The sequence below is a fragment of the Salvelinus namaycush genome, chromosome 17, assembly GCF_016432855.1.
Source record: "Salvelinus namaycush isolate Seneca chromosome 17, SaNama_1.0, whole genome shotgun sequence".
Taxonomy (NCBI): Eukaryota; Metazoa; Chordata; class Actinopteri; order Salmoniformes; family Salmonidae; genus Salvelinus; species Salvelinus namaycush.
In genome coordinates this window covers 34,815,349-34,833,301 of record NC_052323.1, presented here as the reverse complement: position 1 = coordinate 34,833,301, position 17,953 = coordinate 34,815,349, and the positions used below count along the sequence as shown (strand labels likewise).

At 42.9% G+C, this 17,953-nt stretch overlaps 1 protein-coding gene across 1 annotated transcript; it reads left to right on the top strand.

The window, feature by feature from the left end:
- Positions 1 to 1,639: 1,639 nt before the first annotated feature.
- Positions 1,640 to 16,281, top strand: LOC120062198 (melanin-concentrating hormone receptor 2-like). Its single transcript, XM_039011999.1, has 2 exons — positions 1,640 to 2,052; positions 15,639 to 16,281. Exons 1-2 carry the CDS (start codon positions 1,640 to 1,642, stop codon positions 16,279 to 16,281), a joined length of 1,056 nt encoding a protein of 351 aa, XP_038867927.1.
- Positions 16,282 to 17,953: the final 1,672 nt, after the last annotated feature.

Here is a 17,953-nt window from a genome sequence, read left to right as displayed (position 1 = left end):
TTGCTGTTACTCTTTATCCAACGTTCGCAAGAGGAGCATGGGTGCATAGGCCGTTTTGATGGGGTTGGTGATAAAGTGAGGTCCAGGGCATTGATGGATATCACCCATGAAGAGAAGGCATAGAGTTATTATAAGATGGCCACCATTCATTTGAGATTTCAGACTAGATTTCGATGATCGCTTTGGTTTGTGCCAAGGTGTTATGAAAGTTTGGTATAAAACATTCCTTCCAAACCTGTGTGTGTGTGTGTGTGTTCAAACACACATGCATGTGGGGGTCTGGGAGAGGAAGTGTGTCCATCTAATGAATGGGCATGTGCCTGAACTAAATTTTAGTCTCACCCATCCATTTCTAATGACCGGTCATTTTTGACTGGGAACACCACAGGTGTACAAAAGTTAAATAAAACACCCAAAGTGTAATGAGAATCATCAAAATGCATGTTGTGTGTTCAGATGTCCTGTGTGGACAAAGTCATGGAACCTTGTGACAATCAGATTAAATGAACTACATCTTTCAGAGAGAAAACTTGTAAATCGGTCCAGTTCGACCGGAACTCAGCAGGAGGGTTAAACAGACGGATTTTAAAAGGGATTTTTTTGTATTATGCAATTCGATTATTAGCTTAATGGACTGTAGACTATTTCTCATGTATAACATATTAAACGATCTGTTTCACTCATAACATACTAAACGATCTGTGTCATTTATAACAAGCTTAAGAATATGTTTTATTTATAACATTATTAAATAATATGTTTCATTTATAACATACGAAAGGATCTGTTTCATGTTTAACATAGTAAACTGTCTTTTTCATGTAACATGCTAAAAGGAGCTGTTGACTAAATAACATCTAATTGTCTAATGATTCTTCGTTGAATCATTGGCTGTATATGAACCAATATGTAATAGACGTATAAAAGGCCAACATAATATTAGGAAACAACATCGTGTCATTGATGCTGTCGTTTTGAAAAAAGCAACATGAAATCAAAACATGGTGACACAAGTCAATTTACTCATGACATGCGCAACGGGATGCATGGATGAATTGTTTTTTCAGAGCAAGAAACAGATCAACAATATTTATTTTTGTGGGAGGATTTACTAACTGATCTTCCAATCAGTTTGCTCTAAAAAGTATTAACGTTTTATCAAGTGTTAAATACATCGGGATATTTTGAAGGGAGGACACTACTATCGGATTGTTTTATCCTTCACCGAGTCCGCGAAAATCCGGTGCGCTATTGGGTAGGGAGAGAGCGCAGCGGAGACGCACAGGGAGGTCCAGTCCAGGAACGTAGCGGCTTCCTGGGTGAATAATTTGTTCTTCTAGAGGCATCAGCTTGTTCCCAGGTTTGGTGCTAATGATCCATCAGCAGAATCTCATTGAAACACATACTTTACTTGTGCTGTAGTTTATTACAAGATAATCTAAAGAAGTGCGTCAACCAAAGGATACGCGCGCTGCAGTTTATCCAGAAGAGGTGTCCAAGTTGTGCCGCTAGAAATTTGGATAGAAGCTGGTACAGTATGACTTGTCGGCTTGGCAGTGTTAGTGTTTATCTATAGCCTAATACTGACCCGCGCGTTATCAATTACGACCAAGGGCGGCAAATATCTGAAGATCTAAATATGATTATAAATAGCTCGGACATATTTTGTAACTATGAAGAAATAGGTAACTTCACCAACAACTCGTCATGTGTAAACACGACTCAGTCCTCACCCAGCTTCATCGACCTGGCGACTTTTATGCACATATTCCCGTCCATATACGGCATCCTGTGTACTATAGGAGTGATCGCCAACGGTTTGGTGATATACGCAGTGGCAACATGCAAGAAAAAGATTGTCTCAGACATCTACGTGCTGAACTTGGCCATCGCAGATATGCTCTTCTTGCTGGTGATGCCCTTCAACATTCACCAGCTGGTCCGGGACAGACAGTGGGTGTTCGGGAACTTCATGTGCAAAGCTGTCGTGGTGGTGGATGTTAGCAACCAGTTCACTACCGTGGGGATTGTAACGGTGCTATGTATTGACAGGTAAGTCTCCATCTCTCCAAATTCAATAGGTGTCAGTTTGATCATGACAAAGAGAGGTGTCGAATATAGCATCAATTAGGTCTCCCTTCACCTTTATGTATCCAGGTAGATATAATCATATCCTACACCAGGTTATAACATAGTTAGAAGCTATAGGTTATTACGACGAACACTCGTTATATGCAGCCGAGGGGCGATTTTTTTTTCTTGAGCGGATGGTCGGAACATAATTAGACATTAATGTGTAGACTCCAAATTGACCACAAGAAACCCAAACAGATATCATATTTGACTAAAACATAAATCATTCCAAATCCTTGCAACGTTGAACAGATTTCTGAAATTAAAATCACATGGAGCTGATGTCCTGGTGTTTTTACATTATTTTTTCCGACAATGAAAATAATACTAGAAATTATAATAATACAAATTTGCCCATAAACATTGTTGTCCCTTGGGAGGGGGGGTCAAATAAAAAAAAAAACTCTGACCTTGTAACGATGTTCGTCTGAGGAAGAAGGAGTAGACCAATGCGCAGCGTGGTACGTGTTCATGATGTTAATTAAAACCTGAACACTGGAACAAAACACAACAGTTCTGTCAGGCACTCACGCAAAACAACTACCCACAAAACACAGGTGGGAAAAGGCTACCTAAGTATGGTTCTCAATCAGAGACAACGATAGACAGCTGCCTCTGATTGAGAACCATACCCGGCCAAACACATAGAAATAGACAACATAGAATGCCCACCCCAACCAAAATAGAGACATAAAAAGGATCGCTAAGGTCAGGGCGTGACAGGCCTCCAGTTGCAGAACCATGGTCAGAGGGTTCGGTGAAAAAGCACAGCCAAAGTAGATCAGTAAAACCTGAGGATATAGGCCTACACTGTAACAGAAAACTGAAAATTATACTGCAATTCTGGCTTTTATCAACAGTAAAATACTCAGAAACATTTTACTGCAGCATAGTTTAAAATATGGTGCATTGTGGGAAAATGTTGTGGTCTGGGCAAATAATTGCTGTATTTCGAATGGTATTGTAAATCCACCTTACAGTATCTCTGGAGTGCCAAAGACCTTTTGACCGTTACTATTGTTGTTTCTGGCTCATTAACATAAACTCAGCAAAAGAAGAAACGTCCAAAAGGGACCCTCTCTTTCAAAGATAATTAGTTCAAAATCCAAATATCTTCATTGTAAAGGGTTTAAACACTGTTTCCCATGCTTGTTCAATGAACCATGAACAATTAATGAACATGCACCTGTGGAACGGTCGTTCAGACACTAACAGCTTACAGATGGTAGGCAATTAAGGTCACAGTTATGAAAACTAAGGACACTAAAGAGGCCTTTCTACTGACTCTGAAAAACACCAAAAGAAAGATGCCCAGGGTCCCTGCTCATCTGCGTGAATGTGCCTTAGGCATGCTGAAAGGAGGCTTGAGGACTGCAGATGTGGCCAGGGCAATAAATTGCAATGTCCGTACTGTGAGACGCCTAAGACAGCGCTACAGAGAGCCAGGACAGACAGCTGATCATCCTCGCAGTGGCAGACCACGTGTAACAACACCTGCACAGGATCGGTACATCCGAACATCTCACCCGAGGGACAGGTACAGGATGGCAACACCAACTGCCCGAATTACACCAGGAACGCACAATCCCTCCACCAGTGCTCAGACTCTCTGCAACAGGCTGAGAGAGGCTGGACTGAGGGCTTGTAGGCCTGTTGTAAGGCAGGTCCTCACCAGACATCACCGGCAACAATGTCGCCTATTGGCACAAACCCACCCTCGCTCGGATTCGCGTTTATCGTCGAAGGAATGAGCGTTACACCGAGGCCTGTACTCTGGAGCGGGATCGATTTGGAGGTGGAGGGTCCATCATGGTCTAGGGCGGTGTGTCACAGCATCATCGGACTGAGCTTGTCATTGCAGGCAATCTCAACGCTGTGCGTTACAGGGAAGACATCCTCCTCCCTCATGTGGTACCCTTCCTGCAGGCTCATCCTGACATGACCCTCCAGCATGACAATGCCACCAGCCATACTACTCGTTCTGTGTGTGATTTCCTGCAAGACAGGAATGTCAGTGTTCTGCCATGGCCAGCGAAGAGTCCGGATCTCAATCCCATTGAGCACGTCTGGGACCTAATGGATCGGAGGGTGAGGGCTAGGGCCATTCTCCCCAGAAATGTCCACTTGCAGGTGCCTTGGTGGAAGAGTGGGGTAACATCTCACAGCAAGAACTGGCAAATCTGGTGCAGTCCATGAGGAGGAGATGCACTGCAGTACTTAATGCAGCTGGTGGCCACACCAGATACCGACTGTTACTTTTGATTTTGCCCCCCTCTCCCCCTTTGTTCAGGGACACATTATTCTTAGTTGTTGAATCTTGTTATGTTCATACAAATATTTACACACGTTAAGTTTGCTGAAAATAAAACGCAGGTGACAGTGAGAGGACATTTCTTTCTTTTTTTTGCTGAGTTTATGTCGATGGGTGCCTTGTAAGAGGCTATATTTGTTGCACCCCTGATTGAGAATGCTGTAGCAATTTAACTCCTTTGTGGTTATAGTGCCACATCAATTTGTATAAGGGACAGATTGGAGTATCAGCACACCTAAAATGTAAACGGTTGCCATGTCCTTCTGGTCTCTTTAGCCCTGTAGTTTGGAAGCCGTTGTTGAGGCCTCTAGAAGTCTATGTGATATAAAAACACCAAACATTCATTAATATATTGTAATGTGTAAACACTTTACCTAGCAGCCAATCTGCTCGCGCCAATCCCTTGTAATTACAGTAAAATACTGTGAAATACCAGACCCCTCCCTTAAATGAATTAATTTAATCCATCCATTAATTCATTCTGATTATGGTAGAGTTTACTTATATATTTTTTTTTTACAGTCCATTTTACGGCATTGTCCTGAGAGTCATTACACTGTACTTGCTTTGATACCCGTATTTATATTACAGTAGGTGTACTGTAATATGAAACACCAGAATTTGACTTGCCACAAGCTGCCTGTAAAACTACTGTCAAATTCACAGTAATCCCTTTGCAGTTTACTTTACATGCATGGACTGCAACTAAATACATGTTATTGCTTTCGGTGTGTTTATTAGAACCAAAAAAAAGGTGATTTTCTGATCTAATATGGATCCGTCAGCCTACAGCATATCAATTAGTATAATAGCCTGCAATATATATATACCCTGCCATGTCAATAACCCAGAGGGTAGAGATTGATGAGTTAATAATGAAATGGATGGTCACAGAGGGCATGCTCATAGCCGTACATAAAACATATATTCAAGGTTAACTGGTTCGCCGTCTTCATTTGGGACCAAGGTAGTAAAATCAATTTCAGACACAGCCAACACAGCCAATCAGACACAGCCAACACAGCCAATCAGACACAGCCAACACAGCCAATCAGACACAGCCAACGTGTTGTATGGAGTGACGATCCATGTTCTGTCTCACACAATTCACCCGCCAGTTAACATTACTTGCAGTTGAATGATTCTTCTTATTAAAAAGAAGCAAATGGATAAATGTAAACCACTATAAAAATTAATAGACAGAGCTAATGGATGAAAGGACTGACCGTCTACAAGATCAATATTATAGTTTTAACCATGAGTTGTATTCAATCCGTATCGTGAAAGGTCAAGGTGAATGCGTGATTGAAATGTATGCTCTCGCGTTAACGGAGAAGACTGCGTTCACAGTAAACGCTGCATATGTCGGCTCAATTAGGAAATTACTTTTCAATTTCTAAAATCGCGGAATCTTTAATGCTTCAGCGACACAGATTGAATCGAACCCACCGAGATTAGTTAAACCACCCTCCAGCAGGATTAGTTTAACACACAGATTAGTTAAACCACCCTCCAACAGGATTAGTTTAACACACAGATTAGTTAAACCACCATCCAGCAGGATTAGTTTAACACACAGATTAGTTAAACCACCAACCAACAGGATTAGTTTAACACACAGATTAGTTAAACCACCCTCCAACAGGATTAGTTTAACACACAGATTAGTTAAACCACCATCCAGCAGGATTAGTTTAACACACAGATTAGTTAAACCACCCTCCAACAGGATTAGTTTAACACACAGATTAGTTAAACCACCCTCCAACAGGATTAGTTTAACACACAGATTAGTTAAACCACCATCCAGCAGGATTAGTTTAACACACAGATTAGTTAAACCACCCTCCAGCAGGATTAGTTTAACACACAGATTAGTTAAACCACCCTCCAACAGGATTAGTTTAACACACAGATTAGTTAAACCACCAACCAACAGGATTAGTTTAACACACAGATTAGTTAAACCACCCTCCAACAGGATTAGTTTAACACACAGATTAGTTAAACCACCAACCAACAGGATTAGTTTAACACACAGATTAGTTAAACCACCAACCAGCAGGATTAGTTTAACACACAGATTGAATAGAAACCAATGTTTTGAGGCTTTACGGTGTTTTTTTTGTTGCATTGTTTTACAAACATTGGAGAAAAACAAGCTCATATTTTGTGTTCTGGTGGAGTATGAGATTTGAACTAAGCTCCTGAGGCATTTAGAAATTGTATTTTTCAAGAATCAATTGGTACATATTAATTTATAAGTCCAAAAATGTATGCAGATTTTGGGTCAACAACATCCTTGGCTGGAGTGGACGAGGGGCTAATTCTGTCTGTGTTTATAGAGGAAAGAGATCATACCTTCCTAGCAGACATGCTCTTCCTACCTTTTACTGTGCCTGGTGGAACACAGACACGTTATGTCTCTCTCTCTCTTTCACACACACACACATTGTCTCTTTCTGTCTGTCCCTCTCTCTCTCTCTTTCACACACACACATTGTCTCTTTCTGTATGTCCCTCTCTCTCTCTCTCTCTTTCACACACACACACATTGTCTCTTTCTGTCTGTCCCTCTCTCTCTCTCTTTCACACACACATACTTTGTCTCTTTCTGTCTGTCCCTCTCTCTCTCTCTCTCTTTCACACACACACACATTGTCTCTTTCTGTCTGTCCCTCTCTCTCTCTCTCTCTCTCTCTCTCTCTCTCTTTCACACACACATACTTTGTCTCTTTCTGTCTGTCCCTCTCTCTCTCTCTCTCTTTCACACACACACACACACACATTGTCTCTTTCTGTCTGTCCCTCTCTCTCTCTCTCTCTCTCTTTCACACACACATACTTTGTCTCTTTCTGTCTGTCCCTCTCTCTCTCTCTCTCTCTCTCTCTTTCACACACACATACTTTGTCTCTTTCTGTCTGTCCCTCTCTCTCTCTTTCACACACATACTTTGTCTCTTTCTGTCTGTATCTCTCTCTCTCTCTTTCACACACACACACATTGTCTCTTTCTGTCTGTCCCTCTCTCTCTCTCTCTCTTTCACACACACATACTTTGTCTCTTTCTGTCTGTCCCTCTCTCTCTCTCTCTCTTTCACACACACATACTTTGTCTCTTTATGTCTGTCCCTTTCTCTCTCTCTCACACAAACACACATTCTGTATCTCTTTCTCTCACACACACACACACACACACACACACACACACACACACACACACACACACACACACACACACACACACACACACACACACACACACACACACACACACACACACACACACACACACACACACACACACACACACCTCATTAGCCTTAGAGACTCACAGCTCCAAGATGGACAGGATTAGTTTAACACACAGATTAGTTAAACCACCACCCAACGGGATTACTTTAACACACAGATTAGTTAAACCACCATTTAACAAGACTCCTAGATAGTTTATGTGAACTATTATAATAGTCTCCAAACAAATGTTCCCATACTAGCGTGTTTCCAAAGAATGTGCTCTAAGCTCAATCAGCTGCTAAATGAGCTGCACCATATATGTATCTTACGGCATATGTATCTTACGTATGTAAAGTATGTAGGCTTTTCAAAGTCCAATATGTGTTTGTATCGATCCAAAGGCAATGACAGGGTCTTACTGGAACATGGACATGGCAGTCAGATTCCCCTAGTTGGATTCCCCTAGTCAGATTCCCCTAGTCAGATTCCCCTAGTCAGATTCCCCTAGTCAGATTCCCCTAGTCAGATTCCCCTAGTCAGATTTTTTTAGTCAGATTCCCCTAGTCAGAATTTATAGTCAGATTCCCCTAGTCAGAATTTATAGTCAGATTCCCCTAGTCAGAATTTATAGTCAGATTCCCCTAGTCAGAATTTATAGTCAGATTCCCCTAGTCAGATTCCCCAAGTCAGATTCCCCAAGTCAGATTCCCCAAGTCAGATTCCCCAAGTCAGATTCCCCAAGTCAGAATCCCCAAGTCAGAATCCCCAAGTCAGAATCCCCAAGTCAGATTCCCCAAGTCAGATTCCCCAAGTCAGATTCCCCAAGTCAGAATTTCTGGTCAGATTCCCCTAGTCAGATTCCCCAAGTCAGATTCCCCAAGTCAGATTCCCCAAGTCAGATTCCCCGTCAGATTCCGCTAGTCAGATTCCCCTAGTCAGAATTTCTGGTCAGATTCCCCAAGTCAGATTCCCCAAGTCAGATTCCCCAAGTCAGATTCCCCAAGTCAGAATTCCCCAAGTCAGAATTCCCCAAGTCAGAATTCCCCAAGTCAGAATTCCTAGTCAGAATTCCTAGTCAGATTCCCCTAGTCAGATTCCCCTAGTCAGAATTTCTAGTCAGATTCCCCTAGTCAGATTCCCCTAGTCAGAATTTCTAGTCAGATTCCCCTAGTCAGATTCCCCTAGTCAGATTCCCCTAGTCAGATTCCCCTAGTCAGAATTCCTAGTCAGATTCCGCTAGTCAGATTCCCCTAGTCAGAATTTCTAGTCAGATTCCCCAAGTCAGATTCCCCTAGTCAGATTCCCCTAGTCAGATCAGATTCCCCAAGTCAGATTCCCCAAGTCAGATTCCCCAAGTCAGATTCCCCAAGTCAGATTCCCCAAGTCAGATTCCCCTAGTCAGATTCCCCTAGTCAGATTCCCCTAGTCAGATTCCCCTAGTCAGATTCCCCTAGTCAGATTCCCCAAGTCAGAATTCCCCTAGTCAGAATTCCCCTAGTCAGAATTCCCCTAGTCAGATTCCCCAAGTCAGATTCCCCTAGTCAGATTCCCCTAGTCAGATTCCCCTAGTCAGATTCCCCTAGTCAGATTCCCCTAGTCAGATTCCCCAAGTCAGATTCCCCTAGTCAGATTCCCCAAGTCAGATTCCCCTAGTCAGATTCCCCTAGTCAGATTCCCCAAGTCAGATTCCCCAAGTCAGATTCCCCAAGTCAGATTCCCCAGTCAGATTCCGCAAGTCAGATTCCCCAAGTCAGATTCCCCAAGTCAGATTCCCCAAGTCAGATTCCCCAAGTCAGATTCCCCAAGTCAGATTCCCCAAGTCAGATTCCCCAAGTCAGATTCCCCAAGTCAGATTCCCCAAGTCAGATTCCCCAAGTCAGATTCCCCAAGTCAGAATTCCTAGTCAGATTCCCCTAGTCAGATTCCCCTAGTCAGATTCCCCTAGTCAGAATTCCCCTAGTCAGAATTCCCCTAGTCAGAATTCCCCTAGTCAGAATTCCTAGTCAGATTCCCCTAGTCAGATTCCCCTAGTCAGATTCCCCTAGTCAGATTCCCCTAGTCAGATTCCCCTAGTCAGATTCCCCAAGTCAGATTCCCCTAGTCAGATTCCCCAAGTCAGATTCCCCTAGTCAGATTCCCCAAGTCAGATTCCCCAAGTCAGATTCCCCAGTCAGATTCCGCTAGTCAGATTCCCCTAGTCAGATTCCCCTAGTCAGAATTTCTAGTCAGATTCCCCTAGTCAGATTCCCCAAGTCAGAATTCCTAGTCAGATTCCCCTAGTCAGATTCCCCTAGTCAGAATTTCTAGTCAGATTCCCCAAGTCAGATTCCCCAAGTCAGATTCCCCAAGTCAGATTCCCCAAGTCAGATTCCCCAAGTCAGATTCCCCAAGTCAGAATTCCCCAAGTCAGAATTCCCCAAGTCAGAATTCCCCAAGTCAGAATTCCCCAAGTCAGAATTCCCCAAGTCAGAATTCCCCAAGTCAGAATTCCCCAAGTCAGAATTCCCCAAGTCAGATGTTTTTGTCAGATTTTTTTGTCAGATTCCCCTAGTCAGATTCCCCTAGTCATAATTTCTAGTCAGATTCCCCTAGTCAGATTCCCCTAGTCAGATTCCCCTAGTCAGATTCCCCTAGTCAGATTCCCCTAGTCAGATTCCCCTAGTCAGATTCCCCTAGTCAGATTCCCCAAGTCAGATTCCCCAAGTCAGATTCCCCTAGTCAGATTCCCCTAGTCAGATTCCCCTAGTCAGATTCCCCAAGTCAGATTCCCCTAGTCAGATTCCCCTAGTCAGATTCCCCTAGTCAGATTCCCCAAGTCAGATTCCCCAAGTCAGATTCCCCAAGTCAGATTCCCCAAGTCAGATTCCCCAAGTCAGAATTCCTAGTCAGATCCCGCTAGTCAGATTCCCCTAGTCAGAATTTCTAGTCAGATTCCCCTAGTCAGATTCCCCTAGTCAGATTCCCCTAGTCAGATTCCCCTAGTCAGATTCCCCTAGTCAGATTTTTTTGTCAGATTCCCCTAGTCAGATTCCCTAGTCAGAATTTCTAGTCAGATTCCCCTAGTCAGATTCCCCTTGTCAGAATTTCTAGTCAGATTCCCCTAGTCAGATTCCCCAAGTCAGATTCCCCAAGTCAGATTCCCCAAGTCAGATTCCCCAAGTCAGATTCCCCAAGTCAGATTCCCCAAGTCAGATTCCCCAAGTCAGATTCCCCAAGTCAGATTCCCCAAGTCAGAATTCCTAGTCAGATTCCCCTAGTCAGATTCCCCTAGTCAGATTCCCCTAGTCAGATTCCCCTAGTCAGATTCCCCAAGTCAGATTCCCCTAGTCAGATTCCCCTAGTCAGATTCCCCTAGTCAGATTCCCCAAGTCAGATTCCCCTAGTCAGATTCCCCTAGTCAGATTCCCCTAGTCAGAATTTCTAGTCCGATTCCCCTAGTCAGATTCCCCAAGTCAGAATTCCTAGTCAGATTCCGCTAGTCAGATTCCCCTAGTCAGAATTTCTAGTCAGATTCCCCTAGTCAGATTCCCCTAGTCAGATTCCCCTAGTCAGATTCCCCTAGTCAGATTCCCCTAGTCAGATTCCCCTAGTCAGATTCCCCTAGTCAGATTCCCCTAGTCAGAATTTCTAGTCAGATTCCCCAAGTCAGATTCCCCTAGTCAGATTCCCCTAGTCAGATTTTTTTGTCAGATTCCCCTAGTCAGATTCCCCTAGTCAGAATTTCTAGTCAGATTCCCCTAGTCAGATTCCCCAAGTCAGATTCCCCTAGTCAGATTCCCCTAGTCAGATTCCCCTAGTCAGATTCCCCTAGTCAGATTCCCCTAGTCAGATTCCCCTAGTCAGATTCCCCTAGTCAGAATTTCTAGTCAGATTCCCCTAGTCAGAATTTCTAGTCAGATTCCCTTATTCAGATTCCCCTAGTAGGATTCCCCTAGTAGGATTCCCTAGTCATTGGGAAACACAGGCATTTCAATTCACCGGCTTTAACATCTGCTAATCTGTGTATGTGACAATCTTTGATTGAGTTGATAGGAAGGTCATACGCACCCTTTTCTGGCCATCAATACATCTATATCTACATGACCATGCCAGGTTCATGTGGCTTTTTTAATTAAAAGTCAGTTATGAACAAATTCTTATTTACAATGACCCTGACAAAAATACCGAGGCCGTTTGAAATGGGCACCTTTTATCCGGCTACTCAATACTGCCCATGCAGCCAAAAAAGGTTATGAACAAATTCTTATTTACAATGACCCTGACAAAAATACCCCGACAAACCCTGACGACGCTGGGCCTATTGTGCACCGCCCTATGGGACTCCCAATCACTGCCGGGAGTATGACACAGCCTGGATTCGAACCAGGTACTATAGTGACTCCTCTTGCATTCAGATGCAGTGCCTTAGACCACTGCGCCAACTCGGATGCCTGTAGAGAAGACATTGCTACAGTAATATCTCCACAGTACATATGAAGGTATCTCCATGGTCATATGAAGCTAATTAAAATGCTTGGCTGGGCTGATGAGACAGTGGATTGCACAGTCAGATGGAACAGAGTAAATAGGCATTTTAACGCCATAGATTTAGCCGGTGGTAACTTGTGGAATACACACTGGCTGGAATGAAGTTTTAACCAATCAGCATTAGGGACTAGACCCAACCGTTGTAAAAACAGTAATACCCCCATGGTCATGAAGACATCTCTACAGGAATATCTCCATGGTCAAATGAAGACATCTCTACAGGAATATCTCCATGGTCAAATGAAGACATCTCTACAGGAATATCTCCATGGTCAAATGAAGACATCTCTACAGGAATATCTCCATGGTCAAATGAAGACATCTCTACAGGAATATCTCCATCCCTTGGCCTGACTTGGATGTATTCAGTCATATCATGAAAGACATAACCAGCGCAGAGCAAATTCTTCCTTTTTAATTCTCTGATGTGACATGGCTGTAGAATTATAGTCATTCTTTCATTGACATATGACACAGGGTCGTTAAGTACAGTATAGTACAGCAGATGGCTATAGACTTTACTTTGATTAACATCAGCATCTCTGATCCGTTTATTTTAGGATGTTTATGCGTCCCAAATACATTATTTTTCCTACGTAGTGCACTACTTTTGACAAGGGCTCATAGGGCTCTGGTGAAAAGTAGTGCACTACATCGGGAATAGGGTGCTATTTGGTATGTACATGTGATTAATTTCATGTTGTACATCAAGCAGTAAGCTAGTCATCAGTCTAACCTATTCATTACACTTTGTATGTGACTTTTATCAGCTCCCAGCTCAATTAATCCCAAAAAGACAGGAAGTCAATAGAAAACATGAATAATATACAGTACATGAATACGATACAGTACATGAATACATGAATACTATACAGTACATGAATACTATACAGTACATGAATACATGAATAGTATACAGTACATGAATAGTATACAGTACATGAATACATGAATAGTATACAGTACATGAATACATGAATAGTATACAGTACATGAATAGTATACAGTACATGAATAGTATACAGTACATTAATAGTATACAGTACATTAATACATGAATAGTATACAGTACATGAATAGTATACAGTACATGAATAGTATACAGTACATGAATAGTATACAGCAGATGTTTTTATCCATAGCCACGTACAGTACAGTGAGGGCATTCATTTCTTAGTATGTGTATGTGATCCGTGAAGGAATTGAACCCATGACTTTGGGCATATGCCAGTGTCCTCGTGTGCATTCCATATGGCACCCTATTCCCTTTGTAGCGCACTACTTTTGACCAGAGCCTTATGATCTCTTGTCAAAAGTAGTGAACTATATAGGGAATAAGGATGTTTTTTTATGACGCATCCATGATCTTACCAACTGATCCACACATGACATTATTAGATTTATTTAATGTCACATCATGATTAGAGCCTGACTGCTCTCACAGATGTTACTATAGACCGTATGAATAGGCTACATTCAAAACAGAGTATTTTTTTCCCAGGTTAACAATTTACTGTTTGCTTTTCTAACAAATACCAGTAGACAAATACGATTTAGTTAATGTTTTTGGGGGGGTTTTGTCTGTATATTCACATGCCTTTGTCTGGACTAGACTGGCCTGGGGTAGAGTAATGGGTGTTATTAAAACAACACAACAGCCTCACAATGGAGTCTGCTGAATGATCCCTGTAGAGATATCGTTGTGTTTCCAGCAAATGCCACCCTATGCCCTATATAGTGCACTACTTTTGACCTGGTTTGTGCCCTGGTGAACAGTAGTGCACTACTTTTGACCTGGTTTGTGCCCTGGTGAACAGTAGTGCACTACTTTTGACGTGGTTTGTGCCCTGGTGAACAGTAGTGCACTACTTTTGACGTGGTTTGTGCCCTGGTGAACAGTAGTGCACTACTTTTGACCTGGTTTGTGCCCTGGTGAACAGTAGTGCACTACTTTTGACCTGGTTTGTGCCCTGGTGAACAGTAGTGCACTACTTTTGACCTGGTTTGTGCCCTGGTGAACAGTAGTGCATTACTTTTAAAGTGGTTTGTGCCCTGGTGAACAGTAGTGCACTACTTTTGATGTGGTTTGTGCCCTGGTGAACAGTAGTGCACTACTTTTGACGTGGTTTGTGCCCTGGTGAACAGTAGTGCACTACTTTTGACCTGGTTTGTGCCCTGGTGAACAGTAGTGCACTACTTTTGACCTGTTTTGTGCCCTGGTGAACAGTAGTGCACTACTTTTGACGTGGTTTGTGCCCTGGTGAACAGTAGTGCACTACTTTTGACGTGGTTTGTGCCCTGGTGAACAGTAGTGCACTACTTTTGACGTGGTTTGTGCCCTGGTGAACAGTAGTGCACTACGTTTGACCTGGTTTGTGCCCTGGTGAACAGTAGTGCACTACTTTTGACCTGGTTTGTGCCCTGGTGAACAGTAGTGCACTACTTTTGACCTGGTTTGTGCCCTGGTGAACAGTAGTGCACTACTTTTGACGTGGTTTGTGCCCTGGTGAACAGTAGTGCACTACTTTTGACGTGGTTTGTGCCCTGGTGAACAGTAGTGCACTACTTTTGACCTGTTTTGTGCCCTGGTGAACAGTAGTGCACTACTTTTGACCTGTTTTGTGCCCTGGTGAACAGTAGTGCACTACCTTTGACGTGGTTTGTGCCCTGGTGAACAGTAGTGCACTACTTTTGACCTGTTTTGTGCCCTGGTGAACAGTAGTGCACAGTACTACTAAGTATTCAGACCTCTTCCCTTTTTCCACATTTTGTTACGTTACAGCCTTATTCTAAAAAATTTTTTTAAAGCTAACATTTTTTTTCCTCATCAATCTACACACAATAGCCCATAATGACAAAGTGAAAATATGTTTAATTTTTTTTTTGCAAATGTATAAAAAAAAAAAAACAGAAATACCTTATTTATATAAGTATTGAGACCCTTTGCTATGAGACTTGAAATTGAACTCAGGTGCATCCTGTTTCTATTGATCATCTTTGAGATGTTTCTACAACTTGATTGGAGTCCACCTGTGGTAAATTCAATTGTTTGGACATGATTTGGAAAGGCACACACCTGTCTATATAAGGTCCCACAGTTCACAGTGAATGCCAGAGCAAAAACCAAGCCATGAGGTCAAAGGAATTGAGCTCCGAGACAGGATTGTGTCGTGGCACAGATCTGGGGAATGGTACAAAAAAAAATGTCTGCAGCATTGAAGGTCCCGAAGAACACAGAGGCCTCCATCATTCTTAATAAATGGAAGAAGTTTGGAACCACTGTTTAAGGAATGGGCTGTGGTCAAAAGTAGTGCACTATATAGGGAATGGGGTGCAATTAGGGCACAGCCCAGGTACATAACCTAACCCCTGAACCCTGACCTCTAACCCCTGGTCTCTAACTGATGTTTCTCTTTGTTTCTAACCCCAGATACATTGCCATCGTCCATCCCACCTCAGAGAAGCGGACCATCCAGTGGACCATCATCATCAACATCCTGGTGTGGGTCGGCAGCTTCCTGCTCACCGTGCCCGTCATGATCTACGCCATGGTGGTGAGGAAGCACGACTTGGCGATATGCATGATGTTCCTGGACGGTCCTGAGGACATGTACTGGTACACTCTCTACCAGTCCATCCTGGGCTTCATCTTCCCTCTCATCATCATCTCCACCTTCTACTCCCTCACCCTCTACCACGTCTTCAGATCCATCCGCCGAGTCAAGCGTAAACAGTCTGTCTGGGCGAAGCGCGCCACCAAGACCGTGGTGATGGTCATTGCTCTCTTCCTGGTGTGCTGGAGCCCGTATCACGTGATCCAGGTGATTAACTTGAGCAACAACAGGCCGACCAACACCTTTGTGTATGTCTACAACATCAGTATCTGTCTAAGTTACTCCCACAGCTGCATCAACCCTCTGATGCTGCTCATCTTCGCTCAGAACTACCGCGAGCGTCTCTGTCACAGGAAGGAGTTGAGGAGCTCACAGCAGAACTCCTCCAAGACCACTGTGGTCAAGACAGACGGCTCCAGCGTGGCCACCGACCCCAACTACCGCAGCACAGCCATGTAATAATACAGGCATTGCCACTCGCATACTGTATGTGTGAATGGGTAGGACATCTGTTCGTCCTAATAATACTACCAAAAGTCAACTGTTTTCCGTTCTGCTATCTTTGACGAACTTTGAGCATTTATGAATTACTGAAGTTAAAAAGTAGTTGAACTACACTGCTATCTTTCCAGGGAATAGAAGAGGTACTGTGTGTTAGTGGATGTATTACCCAACTGACTGTAACTGCTTCGCCATCACTAAGAATCATTGATCCTGTGGTGGCCTAGTGTTTACTGAATCGTTATGTAAGCCGAGCTACTCTGAGAATGGACTGAGATTGTTCATAATGGAAGTATCAAAAGGACTGTGTATCTCTTTCGCTCTCATACATGCTTTAACCGCACTCAAATTATCTCGCTCTCTCGCTCTCGCTCTCTCCCTCTGCTTACTTCACTGTAGTAAATCTGCAAAAACACTACAGTGAATACTGTAGTATAGCAATATGGGGGAGGGGAATGGGCAGGTTATATGCAATCAAAATACTTTAGTATTTAGTATAGCTTTTTAAAAAGTGTAGCGTTTTTTGTGGACATTACTGTAGTATTTACTATAGTATTCTACAGTATACTACACCATTCTATAGTAAGTACTTCAAATGATTGAGGGACACTAGTGTGCAGTATAGTATTCTACAGTTTACAATAGAATTCTATAGTAAACTGTAGTATTTTTTGAATGCGTCTCTGCCAGGGTTGTGTAGCAAAGATTTGACCGATGACCTCAGACTGTTTCCCTGATAATGATTGGGATTGAGTGAGCGTGTTTTGGGGTACTTGGCCTTGTTCAACCTGTGTCCCAGAGGCACCCTGGGTAATTGAGTCAGTGACTTAGTTGACTGGACCAGTTGGCTGGGTTCAAATACTATTTCACGTATTTCAATTACTTTTCAATATATTTCTGAACAAGTCTTCAGATAATCTTGTTATTAAAAGCAGTTGAATATTGGATTGTATTTGGAAATACACATGGAAAGCATTTGAAATACACTGACTGAAATATACCCCCATGCATTCAACCCACCCAGGTATTTGAAAATAGTATTTGAAAACAGTATTTTTTTTAACAATTCAAATACCGAAAATACCAAGAAAAAAAAGTATTTAAATAAGAAATACACATGCATTTGGACCCATGTCTGGGCTGGACGGCATATATTTATTAAATTGTTTTAAATGTAACCTTTATTTAACTGGGCAAGTCAGTTAAGAACAAATGATTTACAATGACGGCCTACTTCGGCCAAACCCGGGCGAAGCTGGGCAAATTGTGCGCCACCCTATGGGACTCCCAATCACGGCCGGTTGTGACACAGCCTGGAATTGAACCAGGGTCTGTAGTGACACCTCTAGCACTGAGATGCAGGGCCTTAGACCGCTGCGCCACTCGGGAGACCTCTATCAAGGGGCATACTCAGATATGTTCAGATACTTATAGTATTGTTATAAGATACTTCTTGGAAAATCAGCAGTATTACTATTGATGTTGACGTAAATCTTCAGATTGTCATTGTGGGAGGGAGCAGGTGGGAGGGAGCAGGTGAGAGGGAGGCAGGAAGGGAGGGACAGAATGTTCCAGGGGGATGGTTGACTGCTTCACACCGGGGAGATTGTAGGAAAAAACAGTGTTCAAT

Excerpts from the sequence above, each read along its gene's own strand:
- LOC120062198 (XM_039011999.1), top strand. The coding sequence starts at position 1,640 with ATGATTATAAATAGCTCGGACATATTTTGTAACTATGAAGAAATAGGT. Across the intron at positions 2,053-15,638 it reads ACGGTGCTATGTATTGACAG|ATACATTGCCATCGTCCATC; the intron begins GTAAGTCTCCAT and ends TTCTAACCCCAG.